Source organism: Syngnathus leptorhynchus, chromosome 3 (assembly GCF_054491065.1).
Source record: "Syngnathus leptorhynchus isolate UIUO chromosome 3, UIUO_Slep, whole genome shotgun sequence".
Classification (NCBI taxonomy): domain Eukaryota; kingdom Metazoa; phylum Chordata; class Actinopteri; order Syngnathiformes; family Syngnathidae; genus Syngnathus; species Syngnathus leptorhynchus.
The window spans coordinates 1,471,307-1,494,836 of NC_141197.1; the positions used below are offsets into that span (position 1 = coordinate 1,471,307).

Consider the following 23,530-nt stretch of genomic DNA (forward strand, 5'->3'; position numbering starts at 1 on the left):
CACTTGTGCTCTCTGCCTTATTAAAAAGCTGTTGTTGTTTTTTAAATGAATGTTTATATTGTATACCTATGTATTTTCAAATGGTTTATCAGTACCATTTCGGGTGGGCAGGGGGTCGCGAGGTTAGGTGGGTGTGAGGGAGTGTTTTGCAGGAATTTGGTGGTGGTGAGTTTGGGTCTTTGTTGTCAGGTTTTATGGGTTGCTTTTACATTGTTAAATTATTTTATTTCTTCTTATTTTCATCTGTATCACTTTGAGTTACACATGTATGATAAGGTGTAATAGAAATTTGGTTGAGTTAACACATCAGCTGGATTCAGTCTTAATAGTGACTCACCTCAGAGGCACAAGCATTCATTTCTGTTCACCACTACACTGGTTAAAGGTGATGCTTTAATGTTCACATTTTTCCCACCAGTCAACTTCTTTTTGGTTTTGACTTTAGAATGTGCAGCATTATTCATTACCTACAGCGCTTGTTCTCAATGGGGTCATGGGTCAGCTGACATAGGGTAGCGAGTCAATTGCAGGGAACAACAACTCTCACTTAACTGGGAAATCTATAGCCTTCAATTAGTCTCATACATGTTTTCAGAGGAAGCCTCAGTACCGGGAGAACATGAAAACCAGTTACAAATGCTACGTACGAAGGAAATTTAAGACATTTATGTGATGTGACTTGCCATAAAAGCAGTAATTGCTTGTCTGTCATGCATCAACCAAAAACGATTTTGAGAGCAGGTAACTTTTTCCATTAGACGTTGCTAATGTTAAATTGATTGCTGTAGTTTGACATTAGAGAATATGGTTGATTATTGGATGAGGGAAAAACTATTCCTGAACCAATTCTTTTGATATTCCATGTGACTAATAAATAATCATAATCAAAATATTTTTAAAAGATCAGTCATCAAATATTCACAACTAACAAACAGTTAGAAGAAGCTCAAGCTGCTAAGCCAATACACGCGCTAAACAAAAATATCAGCTTCATAACATTAGGTATCAAAATCACTGAACTTCGCCGATTAACTTGGCACTGACACGAACCTGATCACAAGATGAGGGAGGTATAAAAACTCCTCCAAACATGCACTTTTGTTGTTCTGTCGGGAAGAGCTCAATCACAGGTTACAATTATTTTGTGAGTGCAATCATTTTGACATTCAGAGGCAACAGGAAAAAGGTTAAAACATTTGTGTTAGTGTGGTTTAAAACGACGAACTCCATTCAAATTCAAATAAATGCGTAAGAATGTTTATACTTTATAGACGCAAAATCACCAGCCCGAGTAACTGTGTGTACGACGATGAATCAGAATTCATTCTAAGTGATACCACGTGCAGTAAGGGTGGTGGTGGTGGGGGGATAGATCTTGCAATATATTGTTGCAACCTTTGTTGGAATAAATAACTGATACACTGACAGCAAATATCAATATTTTATGACAACACACTAACGCAACGCGCATAAATGCGTAAAATACATTTAACCCATTGTCACCGTCAGTACTTAATCGCTCGTTCTTGTTGTGGGGGCGCTAATCCCATAAATTGGGGTACAATAGGCAGAAGCAGTGGCCTCCAAAGAAGAAAGGATGCAAAGACCCACCCACAGGATTTGACCCAGAAGTGTGGAGACTCTTCAGCTTGACTGACAAACACTGGATGAAAAATAGACAATCTGCAAGAACTGTTTTCCAAGCCGTAACAGTACCACTATGAATCTACAAAGCCATTTTGCTCGCTCTCATGGTGAATGCCACGAAGGTTATAATAAAGACAAACCAAGTCAGCCAACGATCACTACTGTGGAGTTGTGAGCTACCCAATAACACTTCACAGCATCCCCACATTGTTTACTAATGCTATAGCAAAAGTGAAGGGAGTAAAGCGAAATGCGTGTGATGCAAATTAAACTGGCGTTTCAGAACCACAAAGTACGCTGTTCTTGTTTACAAAACTATGAATTTTCATTTACTTTAATGTGTCCAGCAGTGTTGTGTTATTTATGTTAATGCACTTTAATTAAAAACTATACAGTGTTTTAAGTCAGCCAACAATCACTCCTGCGGAGTTGTTTCCCTTTGGGTTGCCGAGGGCACAGAGTATCACAGAGTATAAAGCAGTACGCTGTTCTTGTTTTGAAATTTCATTTTCTTTAATGTGTCCAGCAGTGTTGTGATAGTCATGTTAATGTACTTTAATCAATTGAATTGAATTGAATTGTGAGTTACCGCTATCGGCCATTTTCCCATCAATTTGTGTGTGTGTATGAGACTGAAATAAACTAACTCTTTGGCCATAATGAACATATTTAGGTTTTGAGGACAAAAGGGGTAAGGTAATCCTGAGAATACCGTCTCAACAGTGAAATATGGTGGCAGCAGCATCATGTTGAGGTGGTGGTTTTTCCATCATGAGGAAAGAGCATTATGTGGAAATACGGAAAACATCTCAAGACATCAGCCAGGAAGTCCAAGGTTGGGCACAAATGAGTGTTCCAAATTCACAATGAGATGAAGCATACTACCAAACTGGTTACAAAGTGGAGTAAGGAGAACAAAGTCAATTTCGATCTGATCTCAGGCCTATTAAAAAAATTAGGGGCAGACCTGAAAAGGATGAGCAAGCCTTGTGGCCTAACAAACCTAGTTCTGTTAGATCAGTTTAGTCAGGAGAATCAGGCAATAATTCCTGCCAAAAGGCAATGGTACTAAATACAAATGAAATGCAGCCATGGTCGGGTCACCAAACGTCATCTTGAAGGTTTCCTGATCCTGATCGGCTGTTTTTAGGCTCGTCACTCAAGGATGGAGTGACAGGTCTTATGAAGACTGGAGTCACAGCCCAACTCTTAGCAAGGCAAGAGAATTCTCTTTATGGAAACAAGCTTTGAAACTTAAAGTCAAACCTGATTTACAGCAACAAAAGTTGCAATAACTAACAAGGATTCTATTTGTGGCCACAATGCGTATCGGCAGGTTTCTTGTTAAAGCTACTTTAAACTAAAAAGAAAAACTTTCCATCGTTAGCAAGAAACAAGATCCGGGTGGATGAAATTCCTACAGCTCTTGGTCTTGATTTTTGTGAAATAAATTTTTGCCCAACATGACACAGACAGGCAGGCAGGTGGTACTTACTGCAGAGGAGGGTCTTTAAAATACGGTACTGAGAAATTGTCTAAAAAGAAAGTCTTCTTTCATTCTTTTGACATTTAGCAGCTGCCAAATACAGCTATCTTACAGACACGACTGTCCCTATGTCAGAAAAGAAATCAGGCATCGAGCATTGCCATCATGCTGCTATGAAAGACAGGTTTGTATTTTATTCAGTATTCCTGGTGAAATGTGCCCCAACTTCCGACTCTTGCAAACGGTACGATAGCACCGTATTGCCCACAATACTTATGTTTACATTACGGATGACCCAGATTAGCTAGCGGGAGAAGCAAGGTTCAAAAGAAAAACAAATTGCCGAATAAATACATAAAGTACTGACTCATCCACTTTTTTAGCTTTTATATAAATTGAATTGTGCACTTGCAGTATAGTAGAAAATGTTACTTGAATCACTCCAAGTAGTGCAGATACTTTAATAACAATACAGTCATCCCTCCTACTTCGCGGCTTCAACTATCGCGGCTTCGCTGTATCGCGGGTTTTCAAAAATAAATTAATGATTTTATCGCAGAAATTTCATCATTTCACGAGGTTTCGCGGCCACTTGAGTTTCTTCATTTTCCTTTAATAATGATAGCTTATGTTTAAAAGTCGTTTTCTTGTTTTGAAATGAATAAATTAAAGAGTCAGTACAGTATACTTTATCGTCACATGTGACTTCAGGGCGTTCTCTCTGTTGTATATTTAGATGTTGTATATTTTGGACTAGCTCATGTTCCGTAGTGGGAAAACCCCGGATGTGGGAGGGGGAGCTTCGGGGACGTTCAGTGTTGTGATGTACGGCCAGTGAACTGACTGTGATGAAAGGAATAAAGCAGTATCCATCACGTCGTTGTCCGAACCATGCTTGCTACATCAGAACCTGGAAAATAGTAAAGATATAACACTCTCCACCGGCGGTGGCCTTCATCTGGACATAGCAATACACTGTTAGTCTCGTCGCTAAGGCATGAATGCGGAGCGCACAGTCCATTGATATGAAAGTCCCCTAGCAGCGAGCTGGTTGATGTCAGCGATAAAAATAGAATATCTTCCAAGAATAGCTCAAAAAAATCTAGTTTCTATTTCGCGGAAATTCCCATTTCGCGGGTGGGTCTGGAACGTAACCCCCGCGAAGTAGGAGGGATTACTGTAATAATAATAATAATAAGAATAATAATTCTGGGGATATTTTTTAATCTGTTCAATTTGATCAATTCTCTATTTCATACGCATGTTGAACAATTACGTCACAGTCGTCATAGTATTATTATTAGCATTAGTCTTTCTGCTGATTTTACCTCTGTGCACTGCAAGTTTTCACTTTTTTCGATGTATTTTGAGTAGTTGTATCAGATGAATTGCATTGAAGGTGCTGTTTTATTCTTGGGGAACACAATGTGTTAAATGTATTCGTTAGCTTCTCGCTAACGCTAGCATTAGCTTACTTCTTAACATGGCTGCAGTGCTTGTTTACAGGACGTGCTAAGAAATATTATGAGGGAATTTATTTTGTTGTGTTGTATGTGGTTGGAAGGAACCAAGACTTCTGTTGTTGACATGTTTTAATCGATAAAAAATGTCTGTGCACCGTAAGATAACTTTATCTCTGCTAATAAAATACAAATATGTCCGACCGGGGGCTGGAGGTGGCGGGGTGTGAAGTATCTCACTTTCATTTAAAGAGACCGCACCAAAACGCCTTGTTTGCAGATGCTACTCAGAACAGGGGTAAAAGAAGGGCCTATGATAATGAGGAATTTAGACAAAACAATGCTGTTCCATTTTATATAGCCCCACAACTGAATGATTAAAATGTAAAAAGAAAGGATTTATAAGCATGATGTCTACTTTAAATTACAGTAATTTTCGGACTATACTATGAGGGGGCGACTTATACTCTGGAGCGACTTATATGTGATTTTTGTCGCAAATTTTCAAAATTCAAAAATCCGTGATGTAGTGAAACCGCGATAAACGAACCGCGATGTAGCAAGGGATTACTGTCATTTGAACTGCAAGTGACATCACCCGTGTCGCGCGGCGGTTGTTTACATAAAGAACAAAGGATTCGATCACGGGATGACGAAGGGCCCCACGTACTACTGGCATCATTAGCGGCTTTGTTTGTAAGTGACACGGAGGACGAAGAGTTCGAAGGATTTAATGATTTGGAGTGACACAGAAGGTTTGAAAAACGATTATGGCTTTTAAGCACGCCCGGTCTTTCTCGACGGGAGCTCTCTTTCACCTTCGTGGATGGAAGTCGGGGGCCGGCGCTCGGCCAGGTGGCTGTCCGGGGACGGTGGATGGGGCTCGGACATGGCTTTTACGCACGCCCGGTCATACTCTACGGAGCTTTCTTTCACATCCGTGGATGGAAGTCGGGGGCCGGCGCTCGGCCGGGTGGCTGTCCGGGGACGGTGGATGGGGCTCGGACATTGCTTTTACGCACGCCCGGTCCTATTCTATGGAGCTCTCTTCCACCTCCGTGGCTGGAAGTTCAGTAGTTGTTGGCTCGTTGAACTCTTGTTTTGTTAAATACAGAGCCGTTTACCAAACCCACGTCTTTCCTGGTACTTTGTTAATGCTACAATATAGTTATATACTAGATCTCTGCAGCACATGCGCGGCGTTGTTGAGATAAAGAACGAGGAATTTGATCAATGGATTTAATGATTTGGAGTGACACAGATGGTTTGATAATATTGTTGTAATATGGTAGTTATTTGAAATATACTTTATATATCGTTATATGGGTCTGTGGAATAATTAGAAATGCAACTTACAACGGGTCCGACGTCAGCATATGCGGCCCATACGCGCCATTGTTTACATAAAGCACGATCGATGGATTTAATGAATTGGAGTGACACAGATGGTTTGATAAACATGTTATTTATGTAATACTTACTTGAATAACTCTGACTGTTACATCAGGCCTGTTCTCAGCTCCTCGTTTGTGTATATGTCACGTTAGCATACCGTATCGTTTAGCCTGTTGTTGCTGGTCTGTTTTTTGAGTTGGATTTTGACAAATAAATTTGCCCCAAAAGTGCGACTTATACTCCGGTGTGACTTATATATGTTTTTTTTCACTTTATTGTGCATTTTATGGCTGGTGCGACTTATACTCCGGAGCAATTTATAGTCTGAAAATTACGGTAATTATCACGGATTTTGAATGTCAATGATTTTGATTGTCAATGTAGTCCTAACTTGTCGACTCATTTTGGCAGCCCTCTTGTGAATGATTTGGTAAGATAAACGGGCTCAGCGTACATTAAGGTATTGTAACAAAAAATGTATTTGCTCTGTTGAAGAAAGAGATAAACATGGTGTCAAAATAAAGAGCAAAAAACCCCAAAATTCCACCGTATTATAAGTGTGCACACAAATACAAACTTGCCCATACAATTTGTTGCAATTCATCCAGACAGCCATTAGAAAACTATCCATCCTGATTACTTCAAAAGCCAAACACAACTAACAAGTCAATTACTAGTAATTCCTTTCTATTATTAGTCACAAAATCTGAATTTTAATTTATAATTCAAGAAATTGAAAAAAAAACCATGATTTTCAAATACATGACTTATTATTCCCAAACAGAACAAAACCAAAAGAATCCGTCCCAAAATGTCAGTCTTACTCTAAAGTTCAATGCTTCCTTAATACACAATGACCAGAATCTGAACAAAATCTTTCTGAAAAACATGCCTCTGAAGTCATTAACCTTCATACTCTGTAGTACTGCCATGAAAAACATACAGAGTCACCACTGTATATTTTAAACAAAATCGATGCAGTGTGAATGGAATGCAAACAAGTTTGCTGAACATGCACTTTTCTGATGAGGAAAGGGTGAAATCACAAGTTGAAAGTGACAGTGAATGTTTTTAGCATAATAGAGGATTTTCAGTGACTTTAAGCGCAACTGAGCTTTAAAACAACTCATGCTCCACCAGTTAATCAAAATGGAAGTTACTCATACTGTGCATTAATTAAGTCAATCTACCAGTCAGGGAATTGTTGGATCTTTCAAAAAGGACATTTAATAAATACAGCATAAAGCAATACCAAAATGGAAAGAATGTCCATATGTAATTTAAAAAAAATCTAATTTCCATTACACAAATCTATGAATTAGTTGAAATCCTAGTTAGAAAGAGAATTTCAATGTTAGAAAAGCGAGAGCAACGATAGAGCTCTAACAAACTGAAAACAAACAAAACCAAAACTAAAATGCTGGCGGGCCATATGGGAAAAAAAAAAACAAGGTAAAAAATAAAAAATAAAAGTTTGAAGACATGCAAGACAAAAGGTGAGATAATAATATACTTGAAAGAGGCAGACGTACCATTAGTCGGATGCTTTGCAAACGACACAGAAAATCGTTTTACTGCCGGCATAGACAACAATTCTGAGGAAACAAAAATTCACTAATGTTACTAGGATCCACAGTAAGTTGTTGATCATATGTTATCAGCACGTTTGCTCGTAAAAAATACTAATATGAAAGAGTATTAGGTCTACCTTCCCTTCCCTTGTATTTGTACCCAACTTAATTCCTCAAATAAAAACTTTAAGAGCTGTCACTATGAGTACTCAATTTAATATAATGACAATGAAAAACACGACCAAGATTTAAGGCCCTCTCAATTAACTGCATTTAGCATGAAAAAAATAAAATAAAATAAAAATATGAAACAAAAATCCAGACTGGATCAAGACTAAAATGTCTCCACTGGTAAACCTCAAAATGAGACGCAACAAGATGGATGACAAAGACGAACGAAAGTGCGATGAGGATGGCAGCAGTGACGAGAAGAATGTTTATACGATACAACACTGACACCTACTGAACAATATTACAGACTTCAATATCAGCTACGCAACCGATGAAGCAGAGGCAAACGCATCATAGAGCCCTTAGTTCTAATTATCTATACATTATCACACAGTATTGATTGGAAAGGTAATGGCAAGTATTTTTACCGGCTAGGCCAAAATACAGAAAGTCACGAACTGCTAATGTACAGTAAAACGTTGTATAATTTCTCTGTAACTCTAGAGCACAAATGTTTGGTTTCTTTGGCAAGTAGTTTTGATTGCACTTATCTGAAGATGGGCTGATCCTCAAGTTAAGTATCTGTATTAACTGACCACTGAACAGACAAAGTCAGTGCAGCTGGGCTCATGGAGAGAAACAAAAACGGCATGTTGGGATTTGGAGCGTAAGAGCCAGGTGATGAACAATGGCGACCATTTTTTTTCTCCAAAAGTGATATCAGATTCTATTGACGAAAAAACAAATACTACTGAAAGATCACTTAGACACAACAACACACCAATAGCATTACAGTACTACAACTACTCTTTACTAGATTTAAACCAGTGAAATGGGATTTTTAGAAAATTAAACATTCGCTGCAAAAGATGTGTTGGAGTTAAACCGCAATCTGACAGACAATGATCTGAGACTTCATTTGAAATTATAAGAGGCAATTGTGCAATAGCCACAACTATTGTTCTTTATATCCTTAAACGTTTTGAACTGGGCTTGAAGTAGCATGTATATGAACTACTGAAATGAAACATGCTAATCAATGTGGTGTGGAGAAAGAATGATGGGAAAACACATTTGTGTGACTAAAATGGATATGGGTCTTAATATGCAGTGACTAAAACAGGACTGGAAACATTTAATTATTGATGTATGGGCATGAATAATAAACATTGCCTTGCTTAACACGTACTATACTGTATATCCTTACAGCTGTAATCTTTTTAAATTTAACTCATACATGTGCAGCTGTATATCTGTATACAGGACATTGACATGCCCACAGTCTCCACAGGGCCTCATTCTGAATGTTGTATTAAATAGTGAGGTCAAAGATGAAATTTGCACTTTTTTTTTTTTTTTTTCTGCTGTGCTGTGTCTCAAACACATACCGTCTTTGTAGGATAGACTGCTGGTGGAGAATTTTTTGCGGTGTGCGCGCGCGTAGTCCTGCAGGTTAGGGGCACTAGAAGACCCACCTAGGACAGTGGTGCTGAACAGCCCGGCACATTGAGAGCCTGCGAGGGGGGCGGTGGGTTAGTCACCACTACATATAACATGCTGTTACTCAAATTACCATCCAAAGAGCGACACAAAGGGAGAAGACACACAGACAAATAAAGAATATAGAAAAAGAGAAACGTGCAGACAGTACCAGAGGAACCCATGCGACCTGAACTCATGTCTTCCCTCCGCTCTCTGTGCTTCTTGCACAAGGCTGAGAAAACCACCATTGAATGCTCACAGAAGAAAACACTGTCTTCAAGATAAGGGATCTATCCGTAACTTCCAGTTACAGGTTCTTTCTGCATGAATGCTAGAAATTAGGGTACATCTGAAGATTTAAGATTCAAAAATGTTTGTCCCGGTAGTGTGCCTGGCATCACGACAAGCTCATTTCCAACCAAAAATCATCTGAATGCAAATCCAGATTTCAGTTTTAAAAAGACTTGAACGTGAAAGCTCTAAGACAGAATCATCAAGTTTGAGGAGTTCAGGAAGATGTTTGACATTTAAAAAAATGAAATAGATGTCATTTTTATCCAGTGATATTAAAAGGGCTTACAGATACAGCAATCCAAAAACCAGCATTGCACAGGGGCGCAGACCTGTTGAAACTTTCAAAGGGAAAGTCTAACCAGAAAAAGTCAATACAATATATTCTGTATAGCCCCACCAGTCTAAACACGGTTTTGCAAAATGCAACCATTTTTATCCATCCAAGATGGCGGCCATTTTGCCACTTGCTGTCGACTAAAAATGACATCACAGTTGCTCAGCGCTCATGTAACAACCAGTGTGAGAATGTTACATGACCAAACTCAGAAAACAGGTGTTGGGCATCTGTGACGTAATTTTCGACAGCAAGTGGCAAAATGGCCACTCCGAGATGGATAGAAAACGTGTGGATTTTGCTGCTTAATTGATAATCCACAAACACAATTTTAATTAGAATGCCATATTTAGACTAAATAAGTCTTGCAAATGTATATATTGTTAAAATATGATCATTATTCTCATATTTCCCTCAGTGTGAAGTTGGGAAGCAGCGGAGACCACACCAATTTTCTTTTACCTGACGGGAGGCTCATAACTGCTCTACGCATAGTGTGATTTAGTGTAGTGTAACACTGTAAATGCTGATTCAGAACAATTGGTATAGTATCCTGAGCAAAGATTTCCAAATAAATGACAACCCAAAAATAAATAAATAAATAAATAAATAAATAATAAAAACCCTGATTCCTCTCCTGCATCATCTAAACACATGCATCTTAAAAGCATTGTGATACTTACCTAACCCACTTTGTTTAATCTCAGGCGACTGACGAGAGCAAAACGAGAAGAGACGATAACTTCCTACTTTGGACGATGACGTCTCTGACAGGACCTGGAGGGAAATTAATTTTCAAGACATTCAATGACATATTCCTGTCACCAATGGTGGCTTCAAATTTGAGCAGAGGAAGCCTACAAACACATTTTGGGATAGAAGTGTGTCAAAATGTTATACACCCAAATTTATATAATGTATATATTCAGATTCTATTTTTCTTTAAAATTACATGAAATGAATGGTAATGTTCTGTTCATTTATATTATATTGACCAAATGAATAAACAAATACATCAATAAATAAAATAATACAAATAATATAATACACTTCACAATTGGGTCGTACAACCACTTTAGGGAATTCCGCAAAATGGGGGCATGCTTCATCAGAACACAAACGAAATGGCTGTGTGAATGGGTGAATGAGAGACTTTGATGGTTGTTGATAAAGGCAATAAACAAGTGCACGCCATTGACATTTATCATTCCTACCCTGTAAAATAAATAAGGGCATGATACACAAACATTTTTTCCCCCAAAAAATTCGAGAAAAAGCAAGTCTGCAAAAGGTGAACCACGATACAGCGAGGGAAGACTGTACTGTAATATTTCTGCTTTTGGTGGTGATGAATCTGTCACCCCAAGACACACATTTAGTGCAATTAATGACATTCTGGTCTCAGGTGACTACATACATTATGTCAAAAGTTTATAAAGCAAGCATCGCAGAGAACAGCAAAGACAACATGCTCTCAGCCAGTAGTCAATGTATTTCAAACTGTTCCGCGGCTTGTCCAAGAGTCAAATAGGACAAATACGATCCGAGGGGCTGACCAAGAGCCAGTCACTCGAAGAAGTCATGTCATCACCATACACTGAAAATCTAAGAAGGCTACATTTCCCTGTGTCAGCAAAGGTTCTTGAAGTGCAGTGACAATTGGTTCTGACCTCTTCCAGAGCAGTTTTTCAGGTTTACTAAATTTGCTAAATTTAAAATGTATAGTAATGCAGGATGGGTTGAGTGAGTGATTCTCTAAAAGTGTAGTCCAATTGCATGATCAAAGGCTGACTCACTGAGTCAATATTGTATTCTAATCAGTCACCAGATTTCACTACTTACAATATCGCAGAGATGAAAGAAACAACTTGACTACAATTTGTGCTGTCGTTTGAATGTGAATGAATGTATGTTGAGAAGTGAAAAATAGCCGTTCTGGCAACTTTTTGTCCAGCAAATCCCACGGGATACTAGTGTGATTATTAACAATTAACAATAATTTACAGTATGTGAACAACAAACCTCCATAGATCCAGTTTTATGATTTCGTATAAGTGGTGATCTCCTCTGTATGGTGATGGGCTCAGACAGCGGTACAGCTCTGTCCGTCTCATCGCGTGAGAGGTCCTCCAAGCTTCCTGGGTCTGTCTGTTTTTGTCCATTCTGAATGAGAAACCAAAAGCGAGCACGACATTATCTGCAAATGACCACCAGCTACTGTAGTTGCAAGGAGTGATTGCACTGTACCTGTCGTGCTACCTCTGCCGAAGCTGGCCTGAAGCCAAAGCCAGTGGGTGCATTCGCTTCTTCCTCAACACCTTTAACCCCTGGACTAAAGTGAAGCTCCACATGGAAGCGTTCCTCTGAGGAGAGATCCTTTCAAGAAGAATAAGGTACAATACATAATACTGCCAGTACAGGTACATTATATAATACTACCATTACACGTAGATTAAAAGGAGCTGTATCATACCATTTTAAAATTTCAACAGTTAAATATTGACCTACATGATTGCATATTATATTTGGCAATTCATCTATCAAAACTAAATTCAAAATCTTATAATAAATGTTCCTTAGAATTTTACCAGTGTAGAAAAAGCGTGTTTAGAATTTACTCCCACTCCGACCCCCCTTCTCTCAGAATAATAGTTGTACTATGTTCATTTTGTTTTCACTTGTCAATTATTTTACTGGTTCTTTTATCCCAAACAAGATATTTAGGTTGAATTACTTGACATATTTCGGCTTGTACCTCCGCCTTCATCAGAGTGTCCTCTCTAATTCAACCTAAATATCTTGTTTGTGATAAAAGAACCAGTAAAATAATCTCAGAATAATTGTTGTGCTTTACATGCAACCTGATGCCATTCTAGGAGATTTATTATTTTCCTTGTATGCAAACATTTGAGCAGAATTTGATAATTCTGCCACATTTTCATAATGTCAGAGCGATGAGAACACAGCATTGCGTTTATACAGATACTAACCCATTTGTCTGTAGTTATCACTTGAAGATCAAATCACATTTTATAACCAATTAATGTTGAAACCCTGGCCATTCCAAAGGGTTTGTAAACTCTTTCTTACAAGTATATATTGCGCTCTTATTGATTTACATTTTTGCTGCTGTTCATCTTGGTTGACGATAATGAATGATAATGACTACAAAATGTCACCTTATTGTTGTCCTCATAAAGCATAATGACAATCTGAGTCATGTAGTTGAGTTCAGAAACGGCACAAAGGTAATCCATAGCACGATTCCACTGCTGGTCTTTCTCTTCCTTTGACAAAAAAAAAAAAAAAAGGAGACAAAAACTGTTTTCGTATGACCTGCTTGAATATATCTATATATCTATATATATATATATATATATATATATATATATATATATATATATATATATATATATATATATATATATATATATATATATATATATATATATATATATATATATATATATATATATATATATATATATATATATATATATAGTTGACTACCAATAAGATTCACATCTTACATCAAGTAAACCACCATAACGGAAAATACTCAGCAGAGAGTGGACGTGACTTTCGCTGGTAAAATATAGACGTGTCCTCACATGTCGTCCAGGCGACATGACTCCACGGGAATATCTATAAACAAGATTTGCCAGTTAATCAAAAACATTCTCAGCTGTCATTTAAAGATTTGTGCCCATCATCATTTGACTCACAGAGGGTGAAGCTTGTTGACAGACTCATCCTCATGAGTCCTCTGAAGGTCAAGCTGAATCTTTCTGACCAGTGGAAGGCAGTAGGCATATGCAATGTCCAGCTTCTCAGCTTTATTTATGCCATATTCCTACAGCAACAAAACAACATTGATATAGTCAGGATGAGCTGATGAAATAATGTCCTGGTACTTGAAGTACAAAGGCTCAAATTGCTCAAATAAAATACTATACATATTCGTCTCAATGAGAAAATGTGTTTAGAGAAATCAAAACTTGTCAATAGGACTTTTTTTTTTCTTTTTCTAAATTGAGTGCACATCACTGATCTGACTGGTTAGTTTAAGGTACTGCTTATTAGACTTAGCACATGAGTAACAAAGGGAAACAAGTAACAAGTAAAGAGGAGAGTAATAAATAAAGCGCATAGCAATAAACAAAGTGTTGCGTAAGAAATAAATAATAACAACAATAACAAAAACAATAATAATCTCTACCTCTTCTCTTTTTCTTCTCGTTGTTTCAACAAAACAAAAAGATTACCTTCTATTTTTTTCCTTGACACAATTAGTATTACAGGTGGGGACTAAGGGGTTCAGAAAATGGATGGATGGATGGATGGATTCTTTACTCTGATTTACCTGTGGGATGACAATGTCAGCCAAAGCACGAGAAAGTCTGAACAACTCCAGTGTGTCTTCCAAACCCAGAGTAGCATTATGAATGACATCATATTTTACACAGTCGTAAATGTCAGGTATTTTACTGATGTCATAACGGCCATTCTTCATGCGGAAGTCTCTCTCAAGTTTGGACCAGCGCTGCAACATCAGCTCTAGAGTTTCACTGTGGTAAAGTTGTAAGTCTGAGGATGGCAAGCACAGAAGACATGCTGGTTACTCATGCACACAATTTCCAAAATCATTGTTGTTATACGACACTGTTACCGCAGTCACCCGCAACGATGCTATGTTGGGCGCAAAGCCGTGGACGCTGTGAGACATAGAGCCTGCTCCCGCTGGCATGAAATGTTTGCGTTTCTTAAGTAATGCTTCGCTAACTACCTGTACCACGACTACTGAAATTTTGGCAAAAATGACAATACCTTAATTTCTAAAACTGCAGCTGTCTATAGTATTTTTAAAATTAATAAATGCAGTGAAGCAGCTCAACTCAGTCAAAAGTCTTGTGCCTCTCAGTGTATCGCTGTTACACGAGAACACAAGATACGGACAGACGTGGTTAACTATTGTGCTCTTTCAGACAAACTCCTCATGAAGAAACAAGACGTATGCAGTTTTGTCTGCAGTCATTTTGTCTAGTTATTTAAATTTAAATTATTTAAATTTATTAAAATTCTCCTATAAGTTGTGTTCTGAAAATAATTAAAACAAGTTAAATTAACTTGCTGACGTCCAGACCGGACCTGAATTTGGTCACAAATTTGAAGAGCGAAAGGTTAATTTGAGGCACATATTTCAAATACTTTTTTTCTTCAGTTGTATGTTCGTCAGCAACTCACACCTACCTATCATGGTAACGTCTCTAGTGATTTGAAATAAATTAACATCCCATATTTGAGTCCTGGTGCAGTACATGGTTTAAAGTATTTAGCCTTTTTTTGTGAAGACTAGAAAATGCAGATTTCCAACTATCAACAAGATGACTTGTCATTGTAGGTAGTTTAAGACACAGTCGATTTGAGTCTCTTGGATACCAAGTCGATTCCCCTGGATACAAAGTCAAGTTAAGCTTGCCTAAGTTGGAGGCAAGCCAATTGAACGATTTAAAAAAAAAAAAAAAATGGCAACTCGAATCTGACTTGAGTGAAGTCATATGACTCGAGTCCCCAATCTCTGTCACCCATACATCCTCCATCTCTGATACACATGCCAAAATGTTTGTTTCTTTTAAAGAAGAAATTTTGCAAGATGAATTCATGAATAATTGAACGACTCACCTGCTGACTTGGGATCTTCCATTCTTTTGCGAATCTGTGCGGTAAGGCTTTGAATGAGGGCGTAAACCTGGTCACATGTGGCCACTGGGTTCTGCACTATTTTCATAGAATTCACCAATGATGCACTACATGTTGGGGCCAGCTGTCACAAACAAAATCACACACACACACACATATATCAATATTACATCAGTCATTACACCAAACTCGTTTAATAGCAAAGGCAACTCACCCTGTCATAGTCTTCATCAATGAAGTCCCTGTCCTTTTGTAGAATTTCATGGAGTCTGGCTTTAACTCTGTGCTGACAGCCACTGAGCGAGTCGCTGTCACTATCCAGCAGCCCGTTCATGTTAGCACTTTTCACCATCTGCACCAGAATGGGAGTCAGCTCACCTTCCAAGGCAAGCAAACCCTGCTCAGACACACACAAAACATATGGTTATTCACTCGCCTGTTGACCATCAAATTACCAAACAATGGGCGCCGGTACCCACTCATGCACACACTTGATACGTTGGGCCAATTGCTTCATTTGGAATAAGATTATATGATAGATACATGGTGCAGATGTGAAGGAGCTCCCATCTATGATGTGCTAGCTCCAGCGATAACTGGCCTAATAAAAGTAAAACGTCTAAAATGTTTGCTTGTCTGAACAAAAGAATCTGCAGTAGAAAAAAACAACTGCAAAAGCATAACTACTGCATTTTCTGGTACCTTTGCAAATGCTGCAGCAGTCATCTGCACTCTGCCTTCATCAGATGCATATATCTTAAGGTCATGTCTATAGGTGCTATGCAACCGCAGCAACCCACATCCGGGAAAGCCAGCATAGTCTCCTAGAAGAACAATAGATTCGAAACAGTTTTAGCATTAACACAAGGCTGAATATAAATACCGTAATTTTCGGACTATAAATAAAAAACATATATAAGTCGCACCGGAGTACAAGTCGCACTTTTGGGGCAAATTTATTTGTCAAAATCCAACATCAAAACCAGACATGAACCAGCAACAGCAGGCTAAACGATATGGTATGCTAACGTGATATATACACAAACGAGGAGCTGAGAACGGGCCTGACGTTATTGACTGAGTTATTCAAATAAGTATTACATAAATAACACTTATATCAAACCATCTGTGTCACTCCAATTCATTAAATCCATCGATCATGCTTTATGTAAACAATGGCGCGTATGCGCCGCATATGTTGACGTCGGACCCGTTGTAAGTTGCATTTCCAATTATTCCACAGACCCATATAACGATATATAAAGTATATTTCAAATAACTATCATATTACAACAATATTATCAAAACATCTGTATCACTCCAAATCATTAAATCCATCGATCAAATTCCTCGTTCTTTATGTTAACAACGCCATGCGTGCGCCGCAGAGATCTAGTATATAACTATATTGTAGCGTTAACAAAGTACCAGGAAAGACGTGGGTTTGGTAAACGGCTCTTTATTTAACAAAACAAGAGTTCAACGAGCCAACAACTACTGAACTTCCAGCCACGGAGGTGGAAGAGAGCTCCATAAATAGGACCGGGCGTGCGTAAAAGCCATGTCCGAGCCCCATCCACCGTCCCCGGACAGCCAACCGGCCGAGCACCGGCCCCCGACTTCCATCCACGGAGGTGAAAGAGAGCTGCCGTCGAGAAGGACCGGGCGTGCGTAAAAGCCATAATAGTTTTTCAAACCTTCTGTGTCACTCCAAATTATTAAATCCTTCAAACTCTTCGTCCTCTGTGTCACTTACAAACAAAGCCGCTAATGATGCCTGTAGTATGTGGGGCCCTTCGTCATCCCGTGATCGAATCCTTTGTCCTTTATGTAAACAAGCGCCGCGCGGCACGGGTGACGTCACTTGACAGTAATCCCTTGCTACATCGCGGTTTGTTTATCGCGATTTCACTACATCGCAGATTTTTGAATTTCAAAAATTTGTGAAAGAAATCACATAATTCGCTCCTGAGTATAAGTTGCCCCCCCCCCGACCCAAACTATGACAAAAAACGTGACTTATAGTCTGAAAATTACGGTACATAAATTATAGGGCCCAATCAATATAGATTTTTGAGGCTCATGCCAATTTTGGGAAGAAAAAAAATATTGTTACTCAACCAAATACTATGACTTTATAATTAATTCATTAATTCCTAAAATTATATATTTTTTTTAATTACTTGATATTGTGAAAAGCAATTTTTGACAACGGTATTAGACAATATCTTTTTCTTGGAAAGTATTACTATACTCCAGTTCAAAATTAAACAAAAACTACCCAGAGTGCATTTCCAGTTTTCAATTAAAACACGAAATAAACTGCTTTGTATCTTACCTTGTCCTCCAGGGTACATACAGCGAAAAGCCCTTCCAAGCTCTTCAGCTTGCACCCTTCCAGCAGGTGTAAGCTCTCCTCCCCACTTCAGCACAAGCAGCAGTGATGGACCTTCCTTTCGTGTGTCTGTCACAAAAGAACAAAAAAACAAATCGTCTATTTTCCCCTTCAGCATGTTTCTTTTATTTTAAGTTTCTTAGATATGCTTATATTGAGTTAATACATGCCTTCCTCTTCACTCGAGGTTTTGGGCTGCCCATAGGGCAAGTAAGTCAGCTGCACTTTCCTGTTGATCCCAGAGAAGTGTCCATACCTGTAATTGTAGAAAAATATGACAAATGAGGAATCATAAAAAGAAATGACTACCAAATGCTTCTTGCAATGTTGTTCCAGCAAATACAGTGAATATAAAAAGTCTACACACCCCTGGTAAAATTTTTGGGATGCTTCCCCTCTTCAGGTAGATTTTTTTTTTTTTTTTAAACTTTCCGGTATTTATAAAAAAAAAAAAAAAAAAAAAAAAAAAAAAAAAACCTTGTGTGTTAACATACATTTCCAGCCATCAATGCACTGATGCGTTCACAGGCACTACCACTATGAACCATGAATGAAAAGGAAAAATAATCAAAGTGGGGAATAAAATCATTGTGTGAGTGTGAGAGTATTAGTGTGAGTGTGAGAGTGAGACAGAGAGATACTTTCACTAAGTGGGGATAAACAGCCAAATGTTTTTCCAAAAAGGGGGTCTGCTCCCAAAACACTTTTTTTTTTAAATGCATGATACTCAAGTAAGAAAAGTGACCAATCACCTACATTTCTAGAACAGTTTTTAGCTGCTCAAGTTTGGACTTCTTCTCTTCTATCTCACAGTCACTCTGCTGGCCCAGGTCTGCTAACAACTGCCGTGTGATGTCCAGCACCTCCTGTTGCGGTTCACAAACCAAGCGACATCAATTTACACCAAGGTAAACACACAACAATTGCAGACGACTTATTACCTGCAGTTGCTTTGGTTTCTTCAGTTTTAATTTCCCAGTTTTGTACCCTCCATATTTTTCAAACAGGTCAAAAAACCTATGTAAATAACAAATACAGACTTTATTTGTTCAAATGGACGTAAAATATGGTTTCTGCTGTCGAAAGGTTACCAACTTACATGGGGTTGCGAACTTCCATCTTCATCTTCTGCTTTGGTGTTCTGTCTCCATGTCGTATGACAGCTATCACACAGCGCAATTCCATCCTTGAATGTCCAAATATAAATTGACTATTAGATTAATAATATCAAATCATTTAAAAATGCTGCTGGATACTGCCTTCTCAAAAGAAATCCACGGAATAAGAATTAACAGGGAATCTGTTGGGTGTCATTTTCCACCAGTTATTCATACAGGTTATATAGCTTTGAGAACATCTTAGACACTAATTCACGAAAAAAACTGTAGTAAAGAAAGTACATACTTAAATATACTCATCAGTTATGTGAGTGTGCAGAATATCCTTGCAGCTTTTGAGCCTATGACTGTTCAAGCACGGATGCTTTGCTCATCAGGTTAAAATGCAAAATCCTATGGCAAAGCTGTCAATCAATTGAAATTCACTTTCAGAATAATAGATCTAAAATTCCATATTTTCTCAATTCTGGCACGAACATTACCGGGACGGTCATCGCAATATATGACCATGATTTTGTTTTCATGCTGGTCTCATCAGCTACAGCTACGGTACAACTAGCAAGACACACATAAATCCACACGATACATGCTGATATGAATAAATGGGGCTAACGTTCGACTCATCTGCTAGCTTCTACTGATCATGAATATCAGTCATTGTCAAAATTACGATAATGCAGCAGCGATCAATGATTCCCATAACAAAATATGGGCAATCCGTAACAGTTGGCAGCTTTGCAGTGTCTTTAAATTGAGGAATTACACTGAACACAACTACAAAATGAAAATTAGCTCAACTAAAATTATGCTATTAAAATAGCACACTATGTATAAAACTACAGTACTCAGAGTACTCACATGGTCCCTGAAGTAGTGGGAACAATTGGAATGTCCTCCGCTTCAGTAGGAATGGACCATGGAATCTGAAACTGTGGCGCTAACTCACGCATCACAATATTCCTTAACAAAACAAAAAAATAAAGGAAAACAATAAGACAAAATATTCCGGTCAAATACGAATACAAAACACACTCAATTAATTCAACACGTAGACTGTTACCCTAGGATCTTAGCGCAGTCATCATAGTATTTCATAGAGTTCTTCACAAAACTGAAACCGTTGACGTCGCACACATAGGAGTGCCCATTGGCTCGAAGAAGGTCAAAACCACAAACAGTTTGCTAGAAATGAATAGTGAAAGAGAAGACCACTTGTATTTTTAATGATTAATGCAAGTGATTAGTGTTGAACAGAAAATAACAGCAACGGCTTTACTTACCTTGAAGGCTAAACAGACTTTCCGGGCGACCAGTTTCTCCATGGCTGACAGCATGACAGGGTAACGGACCTCCTTGCCCTCGCTGTCACGCTCTACTTTCCCGTCCAGTGCAGGTGATTTTCTAGCTTCGGCATGAGCATAGTCAGGACCCACAGTATAAACCTGGAGTACACGACAGAGCACTGATTTCGTGACGCTCATGGAAAATACACTGGCTTCTAGAGTCCTGATGCAATTTCTCACCATGAAAATGAAAAACTGAATAAGACAATAGAGTAATGTGAAGTGAAGAAAATGGGCAAATGTTTGGTATTTTGCTAACTTTGGTGGTAGATAATACAGTGATCCCTCGTTTTTCGTGGGAGATGCGTTCCAGAACCATCCGCGAAAAACAAAAATCCGCAAAGTAGAAAAGGTATATACGTACATTATTTAGAAATTTAAACACTGCTGTGTTGAAATTTCCAACACAGTGTTTCTTGTTGGTCACTAGAGGGCATGGGTGTATTGTAAGTTAATTAAAAGTGTGGTTTACCTTGCAAAGCAATGTAAAGTGTCTATCTTCGGAATTGCCAAACTACACTAACCGGGGGACATCATGCATAGCAAAACCAAAGTGAGTCATGGTTGTGCATGAATCTCCTGTTGTATTGTGGTCCATTTCATAATAATATAAACCTCCCCAATACTTTTATGCTACATAACCCTTTCCCTTCCCTTAATAACCATTCCCACACTGGTCTGTGTATGTACAGTAATCCCTCGCTATATCACGGTTCACCTTTCACGGCCTCGTTGCTTCACGGATTTTTTGTCACAGTGCATTGTGTTATGGCTTCAGAAGAAAAAGACAGTACAGAGCGGAGTCAGGCCGCAGAGGCGCACTACGTAGTACGTACTTTGTATTGATGATTGAAATTATTATTTTACTGTAGTTATCTGGAAGAAAGTGTTTACTTCTCTTTGTTAAACAAATGCTTGGGCCTGAAAACAAATTTTGTCGTTTGGTTTCAATGTTATACCTGTGTAATAATGAAAAAAAAAATAAAGGTTTCTACTTCACGGATTTCACCTATCACGTGTTCTTTTCGGAACGTAAGACCAGCAAAAAACGAGGGATTACTGTATTGTACCTAAACAGTAAATTAAAAAAAACACACACATATTATTGTTCCTCCTGTGCCCTTGTTGGCGCTTCTTCCCTTGCGCGTGGCTGGCTGCTGTCCCGACTCCTGGACGGCAGTGCTTTTTTCCTACATGTGCGGCAGCACACCCAGCGCTTATCCTCAGGCAAGAACATTGCTCAGAGGCAACACCCTGTGCGATCAGGGCTCATTGCCAATGTCCCTAGCCAGTGCTTTTTTCTTACCCCACCCTTGTCGCGGTCCTTACTCTTTCTGCACAATGGTGCATTTTTACTTCAGCTTTGTCACGTCTCCGCTTTCGCCCTGCTGGCCGGCTGACGCTAGACCTCAGGGATGTGCGTTGCCAATACGAAACTCATCATCATCATCGGTTTAAAGTCCGCTTTCCAGGCGCCGCTGGGTTGGACTGGATTCTCGATATGGCTTTCTTCCCCCGGGAACGGTCCATGGCCATCTCGTGGTTGATGCCGAGTGCCTTCATGTCGGCTGCCACGGTCGTCTGCCAGGTCTTTTTAGGCCGACCACTGGGTCTTGTTCCCTCTACGTTATACGACATGACTTTCTTCACCCAGTCATTCTCATCCTTCCTCACTACATGTCCGTACCATCGCAGTCTGCCTCTCCTCACCACATCCACTATGGCCTCCACTCCCATCCCTCCCATTTTCCTCCCTCATTGACACACCACACATCCATCTGATCATCCTCATTTCTGCTCTGTTTAGTTTGTTTTCCTGTTCTGTGCGTGCTAATTGGCGCTGATTGCCACCACCTGTCCCGTGTGACACCGTTCCCCAGTCAGTCCTCGCTGTTTCGATGCCAACACGAAGCATGACGCGAGCTTGCTGACCGGCTCGTAAGTCGCCTCGTGCACCCGCTCTGGTGGCGTTCTATCCTGCCTTTTCCCCTAAATAAACAGTCTGTATTGCACAAGGTTGTCCTGCCTCGTTTGTGTGCTTGTCCAAAGTGACGCACATTGCTCAGAGGCACACCCTGCACTATCAGCTTGTATTTAAACTATAAACCCGCAAAGTAGCGCATTCATGAAAGGTGAAGCGCAAAGTGGCGAGGGATCACCGTCCTAGCTTTGTTTTTCTTTATTTTATTTTTTTATTATGAATTTAAAAAATTCCATGCAGGACAACCGATTCATTTTGAAGACTTAATTATATGAAGTTGACAGCTAACCCCATTGGCAAACACCAATCCCTTAAATGTTAAATCTCTATTGTCTTATTCAGACATTTTCCATACGGGTTTAAAAAATAAATTTCAAAAAACACATTACCTTGACATCTGTACCATCTGTTGGCATAAACTCTTCATAGATATAAGAGCCAGTCTTCCTCACATTGCTCTCTGGTGAGTACACACTGCTTCTGCTCCCAATCTAGACATGTTAAAAAGTTGATGTTAAACAATGTTAACATTTATGCGCACTTCATAAGTTATAGTGAACGAAATGTGGTTGTAAACACAGAATGTTTTACAGGCACTGGTCTGGAATAAACTGCGCTGCCTTGCCTAAAATTTAAGGTTTAGTGTTGTGCCATGACTATCAACATATACACCAAGTTTCATTAAAATCCAGATTTGCTTGGTCAAACCCACTGAGTGATTTGGGATGGAACGACCCAAAGTTATCAGCTTATACTGCAGGCACAATACATGGTAAGTTTCGGTTGCTGCATTATAGTGGTGAATCAGTGACTAAAAAAAAAAAAATGATTAGCTCGGGTTGCAAAGCCTGAATCCCAATATGGCAGTGAGTTATTTTATCCATTCTTTCTTCCCTATTGCATGTGGCTGTCTTTAGATCAACAGATGCTATTCTATTCCTGACTTCTATTTTTATTCTATTTACCCAGGTCTTGCGGCCAGCACTAATTTGAGTTAGCTTGCACCAACAGATGCTATGTAAATGGTATTATTCCCAGTTGGTGTACAATCCAAGTAATCACCAGGTTTGACCCTGCTTAGATCAGAAAAGATCAGGCATTCTCAGAGTAGTACTGTATGGCAGCAAAAGTTGAATATGACTATTACTTAAAT

The 23,530-nt window shown here is 38.9% G+C and overlaps 1 protein-coding gene across 5 annotated transcripts in view; it reads right to left on the minus strand.

The window, feature by feature from the left end:
• Positions 1-23,530, minus strand: part of ppip5k1a (diphosphoinositol pentakisphosphate kinase 1a) — a 36,668-nt gene that overhangs the window by 7,615 nt on the left and 5,523 nt on the right. For 2 of the 5 annotated variants that reach the window (XM_085907326.1, XM_085907321.1), the window contains exons 7-27: positions 22,767-22,868; positions 20,334-20,495; positions 20,114-20,235; positions 19,912-20,013; positions 19,035-19,121; positions 18,877-18,952; positions 18,692-18,801; positions 18,106-18,191; positions 17,879-18,004; positions 16,243-16,364; positions 15,755-15,937; positions 15,523-15,664; positions 14,204-14,427; positions 13,566-13,693; positions 13,371-13,485; positions 13,020-13,127; positions 12,088-12,216; positions 11,863-12,003; positions 10,524-10,617; positions 9,119-9,244; positions 7,521-7,583 (exon numbers count right to left, since the gene is read on the minus strand). In XM_085907326.1, coding sequence (XP_085763452.1) covers positions 7,521-7,583; positions 9,119-9,244; positions 10,524-10,617; positions 11,863-12,003; positions 12,088-12,216; positions 13,020-13,127; positions 13,371-13,485; positions 13,566-13,693; positions 14,204-14,427; positions 15,523-15,664; positions 15,755-15,937; positions 16,243-16,364; positions 17,879-18,004; positions 18,106-18,191; positions 18,692-18,801; positions 18,877-18,952; positions 19,035-19,121; positions 19,912-20,013; positions 20,114-20,235; positions 20,334-20,495; positions 22,767-22,868 — 2,548 coding nt within the window. Of the gene's footprint in view, positions 1-7,520; positions 8,458-9,118; positions 9,245-10,523; positions 10,618-11,862; positions 12,004-12,087; positions 12,217-13,019; positions 13,128-13,370; positions 13,486-13,565; positions 13,694-14,203; positions 14,428-15,522; positions 15,665-15,754; positions 15,938-16,242; positions 16,365-17,878; positions 18,005-18,105; positions 18,192-18,691; positions 18,802-18,876; positions 18,953-19,034; positions 19,122-19,911; positions 20,014-20,113; positions 20,236-20,333; positions 20,496-22,766; positions 22,869-23,530 lie in introns of those variants that run through there. The other 3 variants (XM_085907325.1, XM_085907322.1, XM_085907323.1) reach the window with 3 other exon arrangements.